The 23876-nt window shown below is 48.9% G+C and overlaps 1 protein-coding gene across 8 annotated transcripts; it reads left to right on the forward strand.

Annotated features, from left to right (window-relative positions):
- The first annotated feature begins 1347 nt into the window (after positions 1-1347).
- Positions 1348-22986, forward strand: Nme9 (NME/NM23 family member 9). Of its 8 annotated transcripts, none has more exons than XM_042281484.2 (12): positions 1348-1365; positions 2147-2183; positions 5956-6013; positions 9145-9248; positions 9961-10032; positions 12283-12399; positions 13716-13791; positions 16929-17011; positions 17344-17436; positions 18308-18462; positions 19427-19563; positions 22800-22986. In XM_042281484.2, the coding sequence occupies exons 2-12, from the start codon at positions 2151-2153 to the stop codon at positions 22847-22849; spliced, it is 978 nt and encodes a 325-aa protein (XP_042137418.1). In that variant the 5' UTR covers positions 1348-1365; positions 2147-2150; the 3' UTR covers positions 22850-22986. The 8 variants fall into 8 exon arrangements, with proteins under 8 accessions (XP_042137418.1, XP_015849542.1, XP_042137416.1 ...); XM_015994056.3 differs by lacking the exon at positions 1348-1365 and adding an exon at positions 1709-1797; XM_042281482.2 differs by lacking the exon at positions 1348-1365 and adding an exon at positions 1720-1790.
- The last annotated feature ends 890 nt before the right edge of the window (positions 22987-23876 follow it).

A 23876-nucleotide genomic window follows, 5' to 3' on the forward strand; every position in this document is an offset into this window, starting at 1 on the left:
TACAACATTCCTGGATGGCCAGAATTATATTCCTCATTAAAAATGAGAAACTGAGGCTGAAGAAGGATACACTTGGTCCAGGCTTACCTTTTCCAGGCTTGGTGTGTATGTTGGGGGGGGGGGAGGTGCTGGGGGGGGGAACACGTAGAAGATGTGACATCTAGCTGAATCCATCTGACTGAGAAGTTTTCAGTTCTGCCTTTGTGATTCTATTTCCTTATCGTTTAAGATGAAAAACTGGAAAATGGCACACGGCCCAATTGAGTAGATGATTCGTTCTTCGTTCCACACAGTTCCATCAGCTCGGGGGCTGTTTGATGAAGATGTGCCTGCTGATTTGAGTCTCAGAAGGGGTTTCTTTGAGCAAGCCACCACCTTGTGGCAAAGAGCATGACTTGCAGGAGAAAATTAATCTTGCAGACCAAAGCATTTCCTTAGCCACAGTTAGATATTTTTGCATTAAAACAAAGCAAAATAATAAGCACATTTTTAGCATGAGTCTAATTAAGAAGTATGTTTTCCAGAAATTTGTTTTTGAACAAAACAATCTCACTGACTAATATTATCAAATATAAAAAAATCAACTTCCAGAGGGTGGAGAAATAGTTTGGTGGTTAAAAGCATTGGCTGCTTTTCCAGAGGACCCACATGATGGATCAAAACTGTCTGTAACTCCAGTTCCAGAGATCTGGCACCTTCTTCTGACCTCCTTGGGCACCAGGCACAGACACATTTGCAGCAAAACATACAAAAAATAAGACTCCCACAGGGCAGTGGTGGCACATGCCTTTAATCCCAGCACTCGGGAGGCAGAGGCAGAGCCAGGCGGATCTCTGTGAGTTCGAGGCCAGCCTGGGCTACAGAGTGAGTTCCAGGAAAGGCGCAAAGCTACACAGCTACACAGAGAAACCCTGTCTTGATAAATAAATAAATAAGTAAGTAAGTAAGTAAGTGAATAATAAATAAATAAATAAATAAATAAGTAAGTAAGTAAGTAAGTAAATAAATAAAACTCCCCCAAGCCCCCGAAAGTCTTTTAAGTAGCAGCATACAAAATGGGGTAGCCCAAGGTGATGCATTTGGGGGCAGACTGGTAGTTCACACCGTAACTTAATTTCTTATTTTTAGATTTATTTGTTTCATTTTATGTGTATGTTTTCCCTGGATACAATGCAAGTGTGCCACTTGTGCCGGGAGAACGAGAAAGTCCGAAGAGGCTTGGGATCCCCTAGAACTAGAGCTATAGGCCGTTGTGAGCCACCAGGTGGGTGCTGGGAATCGAATTCGGATCTTCTAGAAGACGACTATGTACTCTTAACCTGAGTCACCTCTTCAGCCACACGCAGCCATCTCTGTCTTTCAATGGTATAAATCAGACTTTTGATATGCTTGGATTAATACCCACTATTTGAACCTGTTAGGGATATGTGAACTTGACTTCCATAATTGATTTTGAATTCACAATTATTTGCAGGCTTAAAGACAAATCTCATATTCCTGGAAAGCCATCTCCCGCGTGGCACTCCTTCTTCAAGGATGTCATGGATAGATGGGATGAAAAGCTGTACACCAACCAGCTTTGGCAGGCGGGCGGGAAGGGGGCGGGAATCAAGCTGCACCGAACACGGAAGGGTGGGATCTTTACCTTAGTGGCTCTAGAACCTGACATTCCCTCCAGCCAATGAGAGCTCTCCATGGCAGCGGTGGGCTGGGTGCTGGGTTGCTAGGACGACCATTGCAAAGACGCTGCGGAGTCAAGTTGGAGATTTTCTGGCCTCGTCCAGGCCCTGGTATCTGGTATCTATACCGTTCGCAAGAGCTGAGTCTGAGTAGTTCATGGAGACTTGTAGGGACAACGGGACCCTCTTTATCGGCTCGAGTTCTTCAGTGGACACTATAATGTGGCAAACTGCCAGAGCTGCCTGCTGGTGCCCCTGGGCTCCTGAGTGAAGGGGCTTTACAGACACCAGCCCCACTTCCGAAAACAGCCTGGTGATCCCTTGGGGCCCCGGGAGGAGGGAGGGAGAAAGAGAGAGCTAGAGTGCGCCAGCCTGTGTCTCTGTGCATTTTGCATCGTACATTGATTTACCGTCTCTTTAAAAGAGGCTCTAGGCTTGCTGGTTTGAACAGTTTGGTTTCTTTGCAGAGCCATGGGCAGCAGGAAGAAGGAGATTGCCCTGCAGGTAAGCCTTTAGGGGCGCTAGCTCCAAGCACTTGGTTGGAGAGGGTGGTGTGGGTGTGGGGTGCAGTATAAAGATGACTTTCTACTTGCTAGCAGTATGCGACAGTGTTCTGGAGCCCGAGCGCCCTACCCTTCTGTGTTAAAGTAGAAATAAATACCTGGGGCACCTAGAAACAGCAACCTTATATATAAATATACCCGACTAAGGCAGAAGCCCTTTGTTTATTTATTATGTATACAGTGTTCTGCCTGCACACCAGAAGAAGGTGCCAGATCTCATTACAGATGGTTGTAAGCCACGGTGTGGTTGCTGGGAATTGATCTCAGGACCTCTGGAAGAGAAGCTAGTGCTCTTAACCTCTGAGCCATCTCTCCAGCCCCAAGGCAGAAGCTCTTAATGGGCATTAGCATAAAACCACAAATCCCAGAGAAGATGCAGCAGCCTAATTCCCCCAGCTTATTTCCTGTTGAATAATAATTGCAGAAATGCACAGGATATATAGTCTTTGGATTTGGGCATGCATCTGTGTACTTTGTGGTGACCAGTCTCCCGGCACTGTTTTGTTCAAACAGCATGGCTTGAGATGTGTTGTGTGATAAGCATTTGCTTTGTAGACTGCTGTTCTTCATTTGCACATAGGACAGGCCAGCTCTTTCCTCCTCTTCCTCTCCTCCTCCTCCCCTAACCTCATTGTTTTTGAGACAGAGTCCCTCTATGTAGCACCTGTGAAGTGAGGCTGTAGAAATATCCCAAAGGGTCATGAAGCCTTGACATCCTACAGCTCCAGAGTGAGGGTCTTCTATGGTAGACTCTGAGTGCCTGGTTCCCCCATTATTGCTGTGCGAACCATTTCCTCAACCTCTCTGAGCCCTGTGCAGAAGCAGGGCAGGTAATACATAAACTGCAAAGTTATAGAGATGGGACTCCGGATGGCTCCAGGCCAGCCTGCATGCTCGGTGTGTCTCACACAGCCTGTGTGCTTCTTACTTCACCCTTTAATGCCCTGTATCCCCTTGGGGGTAATATTATTTGTTAGTGGTGTTTTATACTATTCCTCAGAGTTGAGCATGACCCAGTACTCAAAGTGCTTCCAGCTGCTGAGGGTGTGTGTGTGTGTGTGTGTGTGTGTGTGTGTGTGTGTGTGTGTGATCTTTCTCCACCCACAATGAGGTCGCTCTTTGAATTCATTGCCCAAGAACTCCAACCAACCCAGAAACCCTGTCTTCTGTCTTCAGGGTTCCTTCTGTGGCTGATACAGAAATCACATGATATCAAGGAATAATCTGGTCAAAAGATGCCAAGCAATCTGTTCACTCTCTCCAAATGCAGGCCTTGGGGAAGTTTAAGTATTTTCCATGATGATATACCCTACAACCCGGAGTAAGACAGCTCATCTGGTCCCAGGGCTGGTGTGGCTCACTCCAGGAAGGGGACCAAGAGGAAGAGAGATGCCAATGACATCAGTTAAACCTTTGGGTGGTGACAGGGCTCTTCTGTCCTTCCTGTCACTTGCTTCAGGGCAGTAGCTATGGGGCCAAGATGATATCAGTCAAACTCTCACTTAAGGCTTCAAAAGATCTTTTCTCTTTTGGGTCTACACACACACACACACACACACACACACACACACACACACACACAGAGAGAGAGAGAGAGAGAGAGAGACAGAGACAGAGAGAGAGAGAGGGAGAGAGAGAGAGAGAGAGAGAGAGAGAGAGAGCGCTTCCTTGGAAATGGAGACCTATAATAGAGGATCTGCACACATTATATGGTTTCCTGCTGTAACTGATGGATAATACATCCTAACATAGACTTTTACTTTTTTTTTTTTTTTTTTTTTTTTTGGTTTTTCGAGACAGGGTTTCTCTGTGTAGCTTTGCGCCTTTCCTGGGACTCACTTGGTAGCCCAGGCTGGCCTCGAACTCACAGGGATCCGCCTGCCTCTGCCTCCCGAGTGCTGGGATTAAAGGCGTGCGCCACCACAGCCCGGCTACATTTTTTTTTTTTTTAATATTTACTTTTCCGTGGTATTAATTTCCATGTTCTGTTCTGGTTCTTTTTTTTTTAAGATTTTATTTATTTATTATGTATACAGCACGTATGACTGCAGGCCAGAAGATGGTTGTGAGCCACCATGTGGTTGCTGGGAATTGAACTCAGGACCTCTGGAAGAGCAGTCAGTGCTCTTAACCTCTGAGCCATCTCTCCAGCCCCCGACTTTTACATATTTTTATCAAGAGCAAGTTGTATAGGGCTGGAGAGATGTCTTGGTGGTTAAGAGCACTGGTTGCTCTTCCAGAGGACCTGGGATCGATTCTCAGCAGCACCCAAATAATAGCTCACAGCCTCTGTAACTCTAGTTCCAGAGGATCCTCAGTGTCTGGCCTCCTCAGGCACCAGGCATGCAAGTGGTGCACAGACATACATGCAAGCAAAACACCCACACACATAAAAAAATAAATCTTAAAAAAAAAAAAAACTTAAAGAACAAGTTGTAATTCTCATGATCTTTTCATGTGTCTAGTGTCAAAGTAACGCCCTGTCGTTTCTCTTTGCTGTGATAAAATCCCAGACTGAAGCAGCTCAAGAGAGACGTTCTTTGGGCTCACTGTACAGGAGCTGGTCCATCACGGCAGAGAGGAACGGCAGCGCGTGGCTCCATCCTCAGCAATGAAAGCTTGCAGTGTGGCTTGTTACATCTGGGCAGACAGGAAACTGAGACAGGCCTGGATGTGGGTGCTGAGCTCTAGAATCTTCAATGCCGAGCCAGACTGCCTTATATAACGTGCCAGCTTTGCTCTGGACTGTAAAGGCTCCAGAACCTCCTCCAATGCCACCGCTGGCTTGAGACCAAGTGTCAAGTCATAGAAATAAAACAGCTGATGAGAGATCCCATATAATTATACAAAAGAACCTTTACAGAAACCTTGGAGTGTGATTCTGGTGTGCGTGTGTCTGTGTGTGTGGTGTGTGTGTGTGTCTGTGTGTGTGGTGGGTGTGTATGTCTCTGTGTGTATGTGTGGTGTGTGTGTGTGTGTGTGTGTGTGTGTGTGTGTGTGTGTGTGTGTTTGTCTGTGTGTGTGGTGTGTGTACCTAACCCAGTGCCTGTGTCTGCCAGAGGTTGATGTCAGGATATCTTCCTCAGTTGCTTCTCTACCTTGTGAAATAGGATCTTTTCCTGAATCTGGACCTCCCCATTTCAGCTAGAAGGACTGGCCAATGAGCTCCCAGGAACTTCCCCAGATGCACATCACCATTCCCCCACTTTTTACATAGGTGCTAAGGACCCAGACTTAGGTCTTCATATTTGTGCAGTAAGCATTTTAATGAGCCAGCTCCCCAGCACCCTGTCAGCCCAGCTTTTCATTCTCTCCTCCTCCTTCTCTCGTTCATCTTTTCTTTTTTTTTTTTTTTACCCAGCCTAGATTTCTCCTCCTATTTATTCTCTGTCTGCCAGCCCTGCCTATCCTTCCTCTGCCTAGCTATTGGCTGTTCAGCTCTTTACTAGACCAATCAGGTACCTTAGGCAGCCAAGGTGACACAGACACAACACATCTTTCCATAATTAAACACACATCCTTACTTTGTTAAACAAATGCAGCATAAACAAATGCAACGCACCTTTACACAGTTAGTAATATTCTGCAGGATAAACAAATGTAACACATCTTTGCCTAGTAAAAATAATATTCTCCGAGAGAGCAGTGGAGAAAAGGAAGCGGCATCCCATCCCTGCCCTCACTGACGCTGCTTTTGATCCTTCTGACTGCAGGTCAACATCAACACCCAGGAGCTTTGGGAGGAAATGCTCAGCTCCAAAGGACTGACGGGTGATTCAAAATGAAACCATGTCCCCTGATCCGTTCTCTTCAAAATCATTCTGTAATGCATGTGAAGAAGGGGTTACAACAAGCTGTACTTTCTTTTAAGCCTGTGTCTCAGTCCCTAGAACTGCACAAGCCAGGTATGGTGGCACACATCTGTAATCCCAGCATTTGGGAGCCGGACGCAGAATGCTCAGAGTTCAAGGTTCGTGGCAAGTCTGAGGCTAGCTTGGGCTGCCTGTGACTCTGTTTCAAAACGTACAAGCACACAGAAAAAGAACCAGGCAATTTCTCTGTGTCTGTGTGCACAGTAGCCCTGCCTTATCTATGGTGTCACTCTCCTCTGGTTCAGTTCCCTACATCCTACCATAGTCCCATGGAAAATTCCAGAAATGTAAGTTCATAATTTTAAAATTACACACCATTCTCAGAAGTGCTGAAATTTCATGCCCACCCACTGGGGGACACCAGTCATTCTTTTGTCCAGTGATTCCACATTGTATCTACCACCTGCTCATTATTCTCTCAGGAGCTAGTTATCAAACTGTCTCTGTCCTGATGTGCTTGTATCCGCTTTGGTCCTATCCAGCTTCTGCTCTCCACAGTGTCTTGGGACATATCCCCTGAGGACAGGGGGTGCTGTTGTTTCTCATGCAGTTGGACATCAGTTAATTCAGTCAGTACTGTCAGGCCGCACGGTCCTTTGGGTTTAGAGCTGATTGCTGTGCCCCGTTTGGTGGCCAGTCACGGGAAATCTTCATGACCCGAGGCACAAAAGGAGAATGTTTGGGGAGGAAAACTGGGGTTTCCTGGAACTCCCAGGATGGAGGAAGAATGAGACATCGCAGAGAATTGGGAACAACCAGGGCCCGCACAACCATTGTCCACACCTCTCTTCTTTGTATCGGTCACCCACTGCTGGTTTACCCCCCAACAGGGGCTTACACACTTACTACCTTCCTGTATCTGCAGGCCAGGACTAAGTACAACCCAGCTGGGGGCCTCTGGCCCCAGAGGCTTCACCAGGACTCAGTTTGTGTGTTACAGATGGCTTTTCACTTGGGAGCAGACTTGCTTCCAAGCTCTATAGGGCTGCTGGTGGACCAGGCTCACTCAGTCGTTGTCAGCAGGGTTCATGTCCTCCCTGGTTGTTGGGGCCAGAGACAATTTCTTGCCAGCGGTTTCTACCTGAGGCTACTCACGTCATGGTAACTTGCTTCCTCCAGAGCTGGGGCCTTGAGGGGACACAGGTGCAAAGTCGGCCTTCTGTCCAGTTAATCTTCAACGTCGTACCCATACTTTATTGTGTTCATTAGAAAGCTGTCCTGAGATCCAGGCCATCCTCAGGTGTTGGGGCTGACACTATGGTGTGCGTACCAGGAGGCTGGAGTCTTTGAAGTGCCCACGCTGTTCTGCCCATTATTCCTTCCTCTTCTCTGGGTCTCTCTGCATTCTGTTATTCTCAGCACTCCACGCTTCTGTCTGTCTATCCACACGACCATTCAGCGTTCAAGAATGTGCCCTCTCTTGAAAACTCCACATCCTTCCAGCCCCTCCGCTCCTGTTTCCCCGAGGTGGGTCCTGAACTGAGACATCTTTCCTGAGCATGCCATGGGTTTTCCCATGTCTTCATTTCCTCCGTGTTCTTCTGTGCTGAGAACAGTCACAGTTCTTATTCCAAGGCCTAGCTCAAAAGTAGCCTGCCTGTGGGAAATCTTTCCTGGTCTCCACTTTCCTCCTCCTGGGAACCCCTAGGGCTCTGACAAGCTCTCCAGTTTGACAGACCCTGTCTGTCTCTCCAGACTCTAACACAACACTATTAGCTTTTTCACCTGGCATCTGTAGCCGATTCGTCCAAGCCTGGGGCCAAATGGGTATTAAATAATGCTAGTCCCATTGATCTGGTGTGTGTGGGAGTGAGTGTTGGCACACTCTCCAGTTGGGGAGATTGTGAAACCTTTTTGATGGTGCCAAGGCTTAACTGTTGTACCCATGTGTCTGGTCTAGGCAGCTAAATACAGCTTCAGGGTGAAACAAAGTTTTTTTTTTTTTTTTTTTTTTTAGCCAACTGTCGATAATCTTTTACAGATTCTGCCATGTGCTGGCTGCCCTGCTAATCATTCATGTGGCCATGGCTACTGTTTCCTGAGCACGGACTATGCCAGGCCCACTCTGAATAGTTCGATGGTGGAAGGCTCCTCTAAGACCTTCTCTCACCGGGAAGGTTAGAGGAACGAGTACACACACACACACACACACACACACACACACACACACACACACACACACACCCCACGTGGGTGGAGGGAGTAGTTAATGGTGGGTGAGAGAGAATTCATCTTTCCACTGCCAGGAGAAACCTATTTCTAAAGCCATCCACACTGGAGGCCTCATCTGCTGCTGCCTTTTCTCATCTGCCTGCAGATTTACACCGAATTAGGTGCCTTCCAAGTAGGCTCTGTTTGGCTTCCTGTCCGTCAGAGTGAAATTGCAATGCTCTTCCTTTCCAGTGTTCCCACCCCCCACCCCCTCCACTCATGGGACCACCCGATCAGTCTTTTTCCTCATCACTCTTCCCAGAGCCAAGGAGGAGAGAGAGGATGAGAAGCTGGTGGAAAGTGTCAGTGAGACGGAAGCATCAACTGGATGCTGCCTGGTCACCTGTAGTGACCTCCTACTTTTGGAGTAGTTTGTGTTCCCTTCAGATATTCACTGAGTAGCACTCTGGTCCATGCCTGATCCCCCCAAGGTAAAAGTATCACCTTAAAACATGTTTCTTCTTCTATCTACACTCACCTCATCTCTTCCTCCCCCGACTTCTTTTTTTAGATAGGATCTCATGTAAAACAAACTCACTTATAGTTGAGGATGGTCTTGAACATCTGATCTTCCTGCCTCCACCTCCCCAGTGTTAAGATTACAGTCGCGAGCCACCACACCAAGCTACTTCAGATATTATTTCAGATCCAGAATGCCACGTTGGACATGAGGGATGGTTGTGTTTTATGCTCAGTCCTGACCTGCTAGGTTGACACCTATGCTGCAAGCGTGTCCATTGCAGGGGGTGGAGGTGTGGAGCAGACTGTCTGCAAGGACATGGCTATCTGCTGAACATTGTCGCTCCTTGGCTCCTGCAGTTGTGGACGTCTACCAGGGCTGGTGTGGCCCCTGCAAACCTGTGGTTAGCCTCTTCCAGAAGATGAGGATGGAGGTTGGTTTGGACCTTCTCCATTTTGCTTTGGTAAGATTCCTTCCTTCTTTAGCAAAAAGTCACACAGCGGTGTAAACAAATTAAACATGGAAGAAGCCAGGGGCAGGAAGCACAAGCTGCCCTTTTCAAATAGAAAGGCACCGGCTGTCACGGTGTTCTGTGGTTTCTCTAGACATAAAGGCGCCAGCCTCACCACCAAGCTGTGTGCCGGGGAAGAACACATGTCACTCAGGTGCATCTGCATCTCCATCTTGGCTAGTGAGCACTGGTGGCTGAAATGTCACTTTCAGAGCCCAGAGCCCAATGTTTCAGGACTCCCATAGGGGACTCCATAGAGGTGTGAAAGAGACCCCGCTGACACACTGTACACTGAGGCATTGCGAGGGCCACGGACACTAAAGACAACAGGAGCCCACAGGGCTGGCTTACATTAATTTCTCAGGAGCTCGGACTCTAAGGACCATAGACCGTGAGGGCAGGCCTGAGGACCTTCAGGCCTGTCACAACCACAGGAGGATGTCAGATGGTGGGGTTCCCCGGACCAGTGGAGTAGCTGGGTGGGGAGCCAGAGAAGCTCATCTCCTTCTCACTTGACTCTTCAAGGAAGTGCCACTGGCATGTGTCACCAGTATGTGACAGAGAGTTGGGCTTCATCTGGGAAGTCGGTCAGGAGGGCATGGCGCTGCTGTGACCCTGCACTGGCTGCAGCCTAGGGCACCCGCTGACAGCTGGCTTTCTGTAGGCAGAGGCAGACAGTCTTGATGTTCTGGAAAAATACCGGGGGAAGTGCGAGCCAACCTTCCTGTTCTATGCGGTAAGTGTCTTTGCAGAAGCAGGACTGTCTGTTATAGCGGCTTCTTTTATTGTTTTATTAATAAATAAAGCTCTGGAGTCAGATATTAGGGTATAAACCTGATAGATCCACAGAGTAATGGAGAAAAGATCAGCTGTCCTCCTCTTCACCTTCCCAGATCAAAAAGACCCTTGAATCTTTCTAAGCGACCCACCCCCATTCCTCTTTGTGTCTCTTTATCTTCCTCTGGGCCAGCCAGAAAACTCTGTGGTTTATTCCGGCCAGCTGAACATGGACTCCGCCCTCTGAATCAAGGTCTAACTCCATTGCGGTCTCACAGAGACAATGCAAACAAATCTCCCACGACAGTTTGTTGACTGCAAATCTGGTGCTCAGATAGATGCATCAGCTCTCTGCAGCCACCATGAAGCCTCAACAATGCTAAGGGGCGATGCTGTCCCTGACACACCCTCTAGACTGATTCACAAGCCCATGCGGAACTTCCCTAAGACACAGGCATGCCCAGCTGTGTTCATTCCTGCCTGTGGGCTCCCGTGCTGCAGGAGAGGAAAGACACAGCTCCGTGGTGGCCACTGGTGGCCGGACAGCCTTCCTAGGTGACTGTGCGTGGCAAAGGACACACGTCCTGGAATTCATATGCTCAGACTTGGACGCAATAGATTGCAGCTTTACCCTCAGAGCACAGTTTTGCGATGTCTCTTCTCTGCCAAGGGGAACTTCGAGGGGAAATGAATACGTTATAGAGAAGCTGTGCATTTGCCTTGACAACCACAGCGTGGCGTGAAAGAAAAAGCAAGGGAGCCTCCGAGGAACCACGAGGCGGTTGGACAAGTTCTGTGGTGACGAGTGGCTGGGACGTCTTCGGATGGGCTTCTCCGTGCCCCCTAGAGCCTCCTGCTGTACCCCTAGCTTCTCAGGTTGTGGCTGCCTCCCAAACTCAGGGGACACCTGGTGAAGAGGCTGATGCAGACTCAGCCCCGCCCACTCATGGTAGTCAGGGAAACCAGGGTCTGCTCTCCCAGGACTCCTGACAGCCACTCTCTCTGGGTTACTTAGTCCAGCTCTTAGCCTCGGCACCTTGGGTATCACATATTAGAAACTTATTTTAATTATGTATTACAGTGTGTGTGTGTGTGTGTGTGTGTGTGTGTGTGTGTGTGTGTACTCACATGAAGGTCAGATGTCAGTTGGCTCTCTCCTTCCACCGTGTGGGTCCTGAGGATTGAACTCAGGTCATCCTCATTTGCGGGAGGCGTCTTTACCTGCTGAGCCATCTCGCCAGCCCCACGTTAGAAACTTAGGCTAAAATGTCCCTTGATCTTTGTCCTTTGGTAGTGAGGCCGAGCTTCTGTATGGCTGGGGTCGTGGGGAAAAAGAACCACTCAGTGGGAAGGAGAGGGCCACCCGCCCGCCCACCCAGCCCCACTGGCCATCAGAGCTGTCACAGATGCAGTCCTTGCTGGAGTTATTTGATTGCTTGGGCTCATGGTGGTTAAGAAATAAATCACAATCATCTGTGGGGATTCAGGCCACAATCTCCAACCCACAGTGGTCCATTAGAAGACGGAGAGAAACGGAAGCAGGGCCATTCCACAGGAACTGCCCCTCAGATCCATTTCTCAGTGATATATATCCATGGAGAAAATGAAAGCGGAAAACTCAGGTCCACTCTGAGCGGGACCACGGCGAAAGCCTCCCTGACGGCTGTAGCCAGCACTGGGAACTCACTCTTCCATTTCCATGCCGACACGCTTCCAACGTGAAGTCCTCTAGTAAAGCAGTTGTTTTATCCTAAGGGTGTGTTTGGAGTGGCCACTCCACTGTACTTTGACTGAGGCAGTTCTTATGCCTTCCTCAGGTTAGTGCTGTGTTCTTTGCCTCAGTCTGAGTGCTTGGTAATGAGTGCTCAATAAATCTGTCAATAAGCCACATGTAAGCCACATTTAGTCACACAATTTTCTGTGAATTGTTCCTCCGTTAACTACCTGCCAGTTGCCCTGAAGGGAGCTTTGACAAGAGGGGGGTATCAGGGAGGGGCAGAGATCAGAGAGAAATCATTTAAGCACTAAGAGCCAAACTGAGGGCCTCGTGGTGGGATGGGATCCAGGAAGGGGCAGCAGCAGTGAGGGTGGAGGAGGTGGGCCTGGGGTTGATGAACCTTGACCTTGAGCACAGCCTTAAACGTCCTTGTCTCCTGAAATCAATGACCAGCTGTGAAGAGGATTTCATGTGGTCTGTCACACATTCCAGGGAGGCGAACTGGTGGCTGTGGTGAAGGGAGCCAATGCCCCCCTGCTTCGGAAGACCATCTTACACCAGCTGGAGGTCGAAAAGAAGGTTCTGGCTGAAGGCAGGGAACGGAACGTGGTAAGTGGAGGTCACTCATCCAACTGGCAGACTCACAAGTGTGCTCACATGGGGCCCCTCCCCATGAGGAAGCCTTCATGTCCTACAGCGGGCTGTTCTTCATCCAGGCCTTGGGAGAATGCACATTCAGAAGTCTCTTTCTTTCAAGAGCCCCTGGAACGTCTTTCATCCATTTCCCTTTCACTCACAACTAAACCTCAGTCATGACTTCAGTTCAGTCATGACTTACAGAACTGAGTAGTGACTTAGTCAGCCCATAAAGAAATACTCAACTGACTTAAATTCCTTTTGGCTCACAGCCTAGGCTTCAGGCCATAGTCAGTTGGCTCTGTTGGTTTTGAGCCAGTGTCTAGGCTGAAGGCTGTTCCTCTCAGGGAGGCTGGAAAGAATAACCTCCTCTCCCAATCTCCTTCAAGTACACCCCCCTAGTGACCTTTATGGCTCCACCTCTTTAGCTTCCACCATCTTGTCGAGCTAAGGACCATGAATTGAATACATGGGCTCTTGGGGAACACCCATACTAGAGCAAAAGGTTAGGAGGATCTTCCCTCAGCCTCAGGGTGAAGTCTCTCCTGGTGACCCACATACTCAAATCCCTGAAGATTTTTAGCTGTGAGCACACACAAGTCATTTCCTTAATTTAGAAACCTAGCTGTCATTACTGTGGGAGACAGGATCAGCATAGTTGTGGCTTTGAGAAACTATTTCCATAATAATAGAGACTGCATCATCTTCATGGTTAACCAGCAGTCTTTAAAAAATCCATGCCCCATAGGGACATGGAGTGTTTCCAGGCACTCCGTGCTTCTTCCGGGAGCACACTGGTGGATGTTCCCTGTCCAACCTTTCATACTAACTTCCAAAGAGCACAGTCCCTTTTCTAGAATATATAGACTCAGGTCGCACCCCTGTTTCTAAAGATACTACCAGCCTTCTTTCCCTAAGAAGGAAGACCACACACTCACACATTTCACAAGCTGCCTCTGGGAAAATGGCCTGCCCCTTTATTTCTCTGCCCTGGGTGCCTCATCCCTTGTTTGAATGCCAGCTGTCCACTCTTTACCGTTCCTTAGGCTCCCCTTGTGCTTGGTTAAGAGGCAGGTTCTGGAGGCTCAAAACCAGCAAGGATTTCCCCCACCATCCAACTGTGAGAAAGGCCCTTGTTGCCCAAACCCTGATGACCTTGGCCCCCTCCCCAAGGCTTATGCTCTGCATTTGGAACCTCTGCCTTTTGACGCTGTTTCTGCAGATGTCGAAAGGCTTCATAATAATTTTCATTGGCTAAATCCTTTCTCTTCCTGACTGATTTGTCCTAGGTGACCGATGAGGTTCTTTCTGGCGTAGCCAAGTGTCCTCCCCGAGAAAAGGGCGGTGGTGAAGAGGAGGAGATAGGTGAGTGCAGAGCCGATGAGCAAGGTGGATTCTGATTTGGTGCGCATCACCAGGCAATTGGGCCATCTCAGTTCTGGGAAGCTGGCTATGAGCATTCTGTCTTCAGCACTTGGCTCCAAACAAATGGGACCTCCTCTCTGCCCTTTGGTGGCACCAGGGGTACGTTCGACAGCTGTCTGATGATATTCAAATATGACTTCGCGATGGCAATCATTGGACATCAGGAAATGATCCTTCTAGAAACTTCAGTAATAACGGAGCAATGAGTTCCGTCTGATCTGGAGAGTTCAAATTTCACTTTATGCCTCTCTCTCTGGAACATCAGGAGGCCTCTCCTCTCCACGGCCTTTGGTCCTCTCTGCTCACAGGCCCACCCGCTCTCTCCCGAATTCTCTAGCTATCAGTCACAGGTTTCACATGCACTGCATTGTGCCTCTTCTGCGGCCTTCTTCCTTTGAGAAGAGCGGCCTGGCTGTGTGTGAGGACCAGAGTTAGGCAGGCTGCTGCTGGGAAGATATAACAGCAGCCAAGATACCAGGGAACCAGGACAGGGTGCCGGGAAACCCGGCCTGGATGCAGCTGGTGGCAGGAAGCTTTAAAGTTATCATCCCATGAGATACATGTCTGTTTCTCCCGGGTGCATAGTAAGGACTGTTGGGATTGGGCAGGAGGCATGGCTTAAGAAAGCCAGGAAAGCACGGCGAAGATGATCTGAATTGACTCTCGAAGGAAATATTCTTCCTGTATTATGGACTCTTTCCTCCTCTGTTAAAGCCTGTGCAGTCAAGTCTCTTTGACCCTGAAAACCACATGAAACTCTTTCTCTCCCTCAGCCTCTTCTCCTTGGACAAAGTTCACAAATCTCAGCTAAGAGTTGTGAACTTTGTCCACATCTTGGGGCCACCCCCACCTTCACTCCTGCTGAGGTGCTGTGGCCTGACTCTGAACCCACTGCTCCTGACAGGGCACTCCCGAGAGGCACAGTGACGTTTCGGCTGCCAAAGGCCACAGTCTCCTCCCGCAGAGAAGGGAGATATTCATGTGTTTGTGTGCATTCCACTCATCCACCCCCCCCCCCCCCCCCCCCGTGTTCCTTCTCAATGCTCCCCCCACTCACCCACCCCCTACGCCCGGGTGTTCCTTCTCAATGCTCCCCCCACTCAATGCTCCCCCCCCCACCCCTGGGTGTGTATGTGTTTATCTGGAGATGGGACCTAAGCCCTCGGGCATGCTAGGTCAGTCCCTCTGAGCTACAGCACAAGTCCCCACCCGCTGGCTTCTGAGATAACATCTTTCTATTTCTCTGGCCTCTTTTCCTGGGCTTCCACTTTGAGCTGAAACTGGAAGATGAGGCTGCAGGCCTCATCTCTTCTCCCTCTCTGCTTTAGTGATCTCACAAGCCCACCCATCCATCACAGAATCAATCGTAAGAGTACTTTAATGTCAAGTGTTCACAGTCTATCAGAAATGATAACCATAGAAAAATCAACAGGTGGTTGCTTAGGGTGACATATACTGTGCAAGTCAGCTTTTCTGTCACCATATGAAATACCTGGGAATAATCATCTTATAAACAGACTCCCTTTGCATCAGCTGAGGGCAACAGAGGCCATCACCCATCACCCATCTCTCAGGACCAACTGACCCATGGCCAACAGCTGTTCACATGAACCCTCCTCCACTTCAGCCCTCTATAGGCAAGATGTCTATTTTGGCTCAGAGTTTTGGAGCTTTCAGCCCATAATCAGTTGGTCCTGCTGCTTTGGGGCCTGTGGTAAAGTATCACAGGGCAGGGGCATTTGGTAAAGCAGGCATCGCCCAGTGAGGAGGCAAACAAGAGGGAGAGGAGCTGGGGCACCTCAACTCTCTACAAGAGCATAGGCCCGGTGACTGGCCACCCGTCAGTGGGTCCCAGCTTTCAAAGGTTCAGCCACCTCCCGACAAAGTCACAGGCCCTTGGGAGACATTTATCCAACGGATAACATGTGCCTATTTAGTACAGGCTTTACAGATATTCCCAGGAGAAACCCTCCTTGGATACAGACAGTTTTGTTTCATTGTGGCACAACAGATATAAAAGTTGAGAAGCAGAAAATAGATAATGGGAAATGTTGATTCTGTTGAAAATGCAGATAACTTACCAAGGCCAAGTTCATGTAAATAGGAGCCCAATAGAGATGGGCTCCTGGACTGGACAAAGCTTTCCCTACAGTTTCTCAGAGCATATGGCATCTGATCATCAAGGTTGATCCCAGCACAGCCAATTAAAGCTAAAACCAAAATGAAATTATATATATATATATATATATCTCAAGCCACTCTATCTGACCCTCTCTCTGGGGCACTTGAAGTGAAGACAGGGAGCTACAAATTAGTAGCATGTGCTGGAGTTGAGAAGCACAAAGTTCGTCCAGGGCTTGAGGCAACCATTTCTGCCACAAGGCAAGAAAGGCAAAGAGCAGAAGGGGGCTGGAGAGGGGCTGGGTGGTTAAGAGCACTGGCTGCTCTTCCAGAGGACCCGGGTTCAATTCCCAGCACCCACATGGCAGCTCACAACTGTCTGGAACTCCCACCCCAGCAGATCCAATGCCTTCTTCTGGCCTCCATGGGCATTGTATGCACAGACATACATGGGGGCACAGACATACATGGAGGCAAAACATCCACACACATAAAAGATTTATTCCACAGAAGCAAAGGAGTCAGGAGAGTGAGAAGGGAGCAAGGCAGACAGCAGCGAAAGCCGAGACCCACAAGAGGGGGTGAGGAAGCCATGAGGGAGTCACCTCGATTCCTGTGTTCCTTGCTCGCCTGTCTCCAGGCAGCTCAGCCAGTCATTCCAAGTTTCTGTTTCTAAACAGCCTTTTGGAAATGTCCACCCCTATGTGTCCCCAGACCAGAGTTCCAAGGGTCAGACTCTGTCCCTCTAAGTCAGGCTGGGGTTCCTGACTGTGGGCTGGTGCCAGATTGGTGCCATTTGCTAGAGTCCAAGGCACAGCCTAGAGGCCAGAGGCTGGAAGCCTGGAGGCCAAGCCTACACCTGGTACTCAGTGCAATGGAGCCTGTCCTAACAATGTCACTGCAAATGGCCTCCCAGAGCCTCAAGCATCTGACAGCACCTCCCTGGCTCTTTTCAGCGTCATCAGAGAAGACCTGTACATTAGCCATCATTAAGCCAGACGCGGTGGCCCATGGAAAGGCTGATGAGATCATGATGAAGGTAGGAGATACAAGGGTTACCTTACGTGCTCTCAGGTCCCCTCGCAGTGGATACACAGGGGTGGGGGCAGTGGCAGCTGTGATGTTCTGAGGAAAGGAGGCTTCTGATGAGTTATAACTCAAACTTGGTTCCAATGTTAGATCTGGGGGCAGGTCCTGAGGGGCTGAGGACCTGCACTGCTTCTAATGTTGCCCATCTTTATTTTTTATCTTTCTGTTAAGATCACTGTAAATGCGGCTTAAGTCACATTTGCAGAATACACACTTGTATGTATGTATGTATGTATATGTATATGTATATGTATACATATATATACAATGTATATTCTGCAGATCCAGGAAGCAGGATTTGACATTCTATCAAATGAAGAGAGAACCCTGACAGAGGCAGAAATGCAAGTGTTCTATCAACACAGAGCCAGGGAGGTCAGCTCATCTGCTCCTATTGGTCCATCTCACTCTCTCTTCTCCTCCTCCAACACTATGCTGACAGGTTTAGGAGTTGGGGAGAGCAATATGAAGAACAAGAGTATGAACAGCAAGTGGGTGGGTAACGGGTTTGCACTCAGAATATGATTAGAGCCTGTACAGCTCATGTACAATGGCTCCAAGGAAAACATTTTAACTGTAAGTAATGGAATAAAGACTTTTATTAGAAGGATGTTCTGTAACTCCCAGAATTCATGAACAAAAATGAAAATGCTTAACAAGAGGACTTGAAGAGAAAGTTCTAGGGCCCACAGGAGCCAAGGCAGTAGGCAGACCACTCAAGACATCTCCAACTGCCGTTTTAGTCTACATGCCTTTTCTGCTTGCTTCTGCTTATGATTTGCCTACTTGGAGAGTATGGCCAGTCACTCTTAGGCCACAGCACCACTTCCTAAGCCAGAGGTGTGATGGTTGCTAAGCATCATGGTTGTGAAATGAGGAACAAATGAAATGGAGGAGAGATCTTCCCCTAAGGAAACCCAGGATACTGTTATTGAAGGAGAAAGGGCTACATTCATGGTGAGGGGAAGTTGCATCTACACTCTACCCTTGGAGATCCAACACCCATATATTACATAGCCATACATACAATACTTTTAGCATGCCACTACCCACCTGGCTTACCTTCCTGGGCTCCTGGGGTGTGGCTGGCCATCACCATTACAGCGGGCAGACATGGCTGTGTGTCCATGAGCATACAAGGCAGATTATAACTCCCTTCCAGTCTGTGGGTTGTCTGGGTTCGCTGGCCTTTTTCAGGTACAAGTAACTCCTGCCCCAGGTCATTGTTTTTCTCCCCTGTGCCTAGGAGGCATTTGAGAAGCTAGTACATCACATGTGCAGTGGACCCAGCCACCTCCTGATCCTCACCAGGACCGAGGGCACCGAGGATGTAGTCACTGCTTGGCGAACCTTCCTGGGGCCTTGTGACCCCAATGTGGCCAGGAGGGAACATCCTGAAAGGTGATACCAGCTGTGGTTCCTTCATCCACCTCAAGCTGACACTTCAGTTGGTGTTTGGTTTGGAATTGTGGGTGATGCCATCAGCTCTCTGGTGGCCAGGTCCCCTTCCATATATCTCGGAAGTCTTTGACATCTTCTGACCCTGATGGAGTTTCCCAGTCTTGCCTGAATGCCCCTACCACGGGATGTCCCTCCCCGCTCTCTTCTAAAGGCTGCTGCTGAGTGTGGCTCACGGTCACAGATCTGAGACCCAGTCAAGCCTGCCAGGTCAAAGGCTGCAGCATGGCCTGTACTGTAGACTCAACTCCCACAGCCCTCTGGAGTCAGCTTCCTGTTCAGCACACTTACCTAGACCTCCTTAACCTGCTCTGGGACTCAGTGAGTTTTGGCTAATGCCAAATCCATGGGTCCTGGCCTTTGAGGTGACAGACCCATGGACAGACAACAGGAAAGGACTTCGCTAAAAGCTAAAGCTCTAGAGCTGTACCTTGCAGTCATAAGGGGCAAGGGCATCTAACTGACACTAAGTAAAGCAGCCGAGACTCAGACCTTAGGTCACCACTAATGGGTCAAGTCCCTCCTTGGCTTTACTTCCTAGGCTGTAAAGTGGGAATGTCCACGATCAGAAGCCAGAGGCACTTAGAGCTGTGCTCAGCACAGAGGTCCTACCTAGCACTACCAACCAGTGTTACAGTTCTTCTCAAAATTAGTTTTGAAGAGCTATATGGGGCACTGCCCGGTGCTAGTCCTACACAGCGGGAATTGTCTCCCTCTGGGCAGAGGTCAAATGCAGTGTGAGACGCCCCTGGCCAGCAGCTGCTGGCATGGCTGCTGTTCTCGGATTCTCTACAAAGAGCAAGCACCCTCATGCTGATTTGGTAGCTGGTGGTCCCGCTCCCAGAGAGCAAAGCATTTCTTTGCAAGTGAAGCAATTGTTTCTCTTACATTGTTCCAATGCTGCCAGTCTCCGGGCCCAGTATGGCACAGAAATGCCCTTTAATGCTGTGCATGGAAGCCGGGACAGAGAAGATGCCAACAGAGAGCTGGCCCTGCTCTTCCCCAGTTTCAAGTTTTCAGATAAAGACACGAAAGCCCCCCAGGGTAAGTTGTCAAGGCCGATTTCTTTATTCAATCTGAGGTGAAAGCCATTCATGACCGATTATGCCTGTGTGAAACCGACAGCTTGCCTCCTAATTAGCAAATCAAGTTCAGTTCTGAAACATGGGTCATCATGTAACGGCTTGTTCATCGAGCAGTAGGGCAGCGTTTTCATACCACACTGGGCGTTCTCTGCTTACTGTGGATCCTAGTTCCACTGCAAAGACACTTGGTCGTTCTTTCTGCAAACCATGAGGAAAATCTCACAACTTTCAACAAAATTAGAAATTTATTTTTATAATTTCACATGTGCATGCTTTGCATAGTGATCACTTTCATCTCCCCCTCCCCCCAAATCTCTCTAGTGCTCCTGTCTGTTCATTCTGTGTTGTGATCCACCGAGATTAACCAGGGCCACTTGTGTGACCATGGGTTTGAAGCTATCTGTTAGCTAATGTCTGGAGAACTCACACTACACTACACCCTATCTCTCCCAGGGTCTATTGACAGTCAAGAGTTTGGAGGTAAAGGGTGGGACCTCATGAGGGCCCCGTGCAGGTAATGACAACTGATGCGAGTTAATGATTACGGCAGTTTTACGAGTCTAGGGAATGGGGTTTGGTGGACCTTCACCCTGCCTCTCTTTCAGTGTTTCCTGAGCGTTAGAGGGGGAGGTATAAGACTTACTTAGGGCTGAGCCCACATCTGTCACTCATTTTCTGCATCCTGTGCAGCCAGGAGTCTTTATTCACTACTGTCCACTGTCAGGAGGCCTCTTATGATTAAGGCTGGTGTCTCCTTGTCTATGGGTCTCAGCACTGGTATTCAGAAGGCAATTGCTAACAATCGGTCAAGTTAACCCTGAGAAATACGTTCCCCACACGGGCCTCCTCCTCCTCCCATACCTGGGTTGTTAGCTGGGTTACCAGGCACTGGTCTCATCCTTTGGAAAGGGTCTTGAATCCATGCAGGTGGCACTTGGTTATTTTATCAACGCTGTGTATATGGGCATTCTTTGCTTTTCAAATGGCTTCTTCATACTGGACAAAGTTAATCCCATCCCAAACCCTCATCTCCCTAATCTCCAAGGCCTCCTTCCCTGCCTAACCCCTTCCACCCACACTACCTCCCTACTTTCTATTTATGTTCTACTATATGCCTTTCCTAAGTTAATCCTTACCTCATATCACCTTGCTTCCTCGCTTGCACAGTCCATGTGATATGAATCATACTGAAGAGTCGACACTATGATCCCCGTGTGAGAGCATATGGCATTTGTCCATTTGGGTTTGGATTACCTTACTTAAAATAATTTCTTTCCCCAATTCCATCCATTTCCCTGCACATTTCATTTTTCTTTGCAGCTGAGTAATATCCCACTGTGTATGTACAAACCTTGGTTATTCATCTGTTACTTCCATTTCTTAGGCCCTGTGAATAGGGCAGCAATGAACACGAGCAGTTACCCCTGTCACAGGGCAGAGAGTCCTTTGGGAATATGTCTTTGAGGAGAACCCTCCCGATTGATTTCCAGAGTGGCTACAGTAGTTAACATTCCCATCAACAGTGTACAAAGGTCCCCTTCCCCCACATCTGCACCAGCTTTTGCTAGTGGTGTTCTTGATAACTGTCATTCTGTTGGTGTGTGAGGTGGAATGTTAAGGTGATTTTAATCTGCATTTCCTTACTGGCCAAGGTTGCTGAACACCTTTAAAGTGTTTTTTTTTTTTTTTTTTTTTTTACCTTTAAAGTTTTTAATCATTGGTGAAAATTTAATAACTTTCTCAGCCGTCCTTCAAAGCCAGGTGTCCCTCTCTTGTCTCTGGACCCTGTTCCCTGGCAGGCTTGCTGAGAAGCCAGGCTGCACTAGAAGGGTCCCTTCTGGAGCCTGCTGTGGCCTTCTGCCCCTCAGCCAGCATCAGAGTGGGCTATGAAGGATCAGCATCTTTTTCTCCATGGGAAGTACTCACGGGACCTGGGGCAAGATGGGTCAGGCCATCATCTTCTCCAGATCTGGGTGAGAAACCAGAATCTAGGTGCACACAACATCGGTTCTGTAACCAGAACTGGGTCCAGCTGTGACTGCAGTGAGGTAAAAGGGGTTGGAAATGAATAGTCTAGGGAAAACCCAAGGATGTAAAGGTTAGTTTAAGAGGAAGCAAGCCGGGCGGTGGCACACACCTTTAATCACAGCACTTGGGAGACAGAGACCAGCCTGGTCTACAGAGAGTTCCAGGACAGCCAGGTCTACATAGAAAAACCGTGTCAAAAAAAAAAAAAAAAAAGGCTGCACACAGATCTAAAGTACGTATTACTTACATGTTTGGATTTTATTTACCTAAATGTTTGGTGTGCTGATGGTCTCAAGATCTAAAGCTCATTCTGTCAGGATGGGTAGAGTGGGAGCTGAGGAATATGCTGAGTGCACCCACCTCGGGATTCAGGAAGCCCTGGGGAGTGTGGTTCTGGGGGGGAGATCAGGGACCCAAGTTCACACTGCCAAGCACTGGTGTTCTTCAGTTTTCTCACTTGGTGACCAGTCCTGCCAGGGCCAGCTTCCCTCAGAACCCCTGACACATCTTTATCCATTTGGGGACATGCCTGGAGGCACAAAGGTGTAACTCGGGGCCACTGTGGGGCAGGTGGAAGTGAACTGGCTGGAAACAACTGACCAGGGGTCCTGGGGAGTGCTGGAGACTTGAGATCTGGCATCTTGGCCTCAGCTGAGAGAGCAAGGAGGATAATTCTCGACGGGTCTGAGGCCAGATCATGCTTGGCTTCTATGGAGCAGCCTTTCTGGGAGGAGCTTCACATCACTTTGCACTTTTTCCGCTACAGGCTCTGGAGACAGACCCTGGCCCCACTATTCATCAGCTAGGCAGCTTCCGGAAAGTCACATACCTGTGCTGGGCCCATGTCTTCATGTGTGAAATGGAGACAATGATAGGCCCACTAAAACCCCAAACTAATAATTACAAATGCCCATCTTCCTCACAGCTCTGCTGTGAAGATGGAAGAGACAGGATGTCAAGGTCTAGCCTGTGAATGACCTACCTGAACTGTTCATTTTAATTCTGTGTTCATCCCTCCTAACACACCTATTAGGCCCCCCTTGGCTATCTGGCCTGTTGGCACACTCAAGCAATGTCTTTTTTTGGGGGGGGGGGGGGGGCGGGGGCTGGGAATGGCAGGAGTCTGGGGCCATGGCTGCTGCTTACAGAACAATGTCACTCCCCTAGGTGCTGAGGCTCAGAGTGGTGAGCCCCATGGAGGCCCTTTGCATCTCTAAGCGTATCTGAGGACTGGAACACTACTGTCTTCTGCCAGGATCAAGATCACAAGGCCACCAGAGGGGCCATTGGTATGCTCATGTCTGCATAGGAGGACCTTCAGAGGACGATTTCAGAGCACTGATATGTTCTTGGTTCAGCCCTAGTTTGTAGACAATGAAATAACTGTCTTACTAGACAGTCTACAGAACATACCCTACCTTCTAGTCACTGCACTCGACTGAGGCAATGGTGTCACTTCTGAGGACATTGGATCCCCCCAAGAATAAATCTACTGTTTTAAGCCTAGCTTGATACCTTAAAAAACAGGCATTTATTTTGTGTTGGGGGTGTGAGTGTATGTGTGTATGTGTGGGTACATGCCGGATGACAACTTAAGGAAGTCAGTTATCTCCTCCCACCATATGGATCCTGGGGATCTAAAGGTCATCAGGCACTGCAGCAGGGACCTTTACTCACTGGGCCATCTCAGGCCATCTCAGCAGCCCCAGTAACTTGAGATTTGAAATTAGCTCGACAGGTATGACACTGCCACATACTGACACAGGACAGGCATGCACAGGCATGAACAGGCTCAGTACTGCCCATGTCCTGGGCTCCCTCATGACCGTGTACTCAGCAGTTGTTAGGATCCACTATTCCAAACTCCAGGCAACAGAGCACAGCGGGGCCATCCTCTTTTCGTGTATGGGCTTGAGAGGCCCTCCATGTCATGGCTTCCACACAACAAGCATCAGTTACAGCTCCAAACTACCTATGGGAGGGTGTGTGCCCAACTGACAGCTACCTCATCTCCCCAAAGTCAGGATGCTAGGGGCCTTATCTCTGGCAAGAGGAAAGCTGGAGCAACCAAGGTCTCTCAAAGCAGGGAAGAGGGAAGACTGGGTGGGGACCTGGGCCTGAGGGTGAGATGCTGGTGTGACAGTTTGAGCCCTTCCGAGGAGGCAGAGGGGAGGACGAAGCTGGACACTGGGAGCACGGTGCAGTATAGGGACATACTCCTTCACTGCTCTGGCCTGAGCGTGC

The sequence above is a fragment of the Peromyscus maniculatus genome, chromosome 7 (genome assembly GCF_049852395.1).
Source record: "Peromyscus maniculatus bairdii isolate BWxNUB_F1_BW_parent chromosome 7, HU_Pman_BW_mat_3.1, whole genome shotgun sequence".
NCBI classification, from domain to species: domain Eukaryota; kingdom Metazoa; phylum Chordata; class Mammalia; order Rodentia; family Cricetidae; genus Peromyscus; species Peromyscus maniculatus.

Coding starts and splice junctions, on each gene's coding strand:
- Nme9 (XM_042281484.2), top strand. CDS start 2,151: ATGGGCAGCAGGAAGAAGGAGATTGCCCTGCAG. Junction 12,400..13,715: donor AAGGCAGGGAACGGAACGTG/GTAAGTGGAGGT, acceptor GATTTGTCCTAG/GTGACCGATGAGGTTCTTTC. Junction 18,463..19,426: donor AGGAGGGAACATCCTGAAAG/GTGATACCAGCT, acceptor CAATGCTGCCAG/TCTCCGGGCCCAGTATGGCA.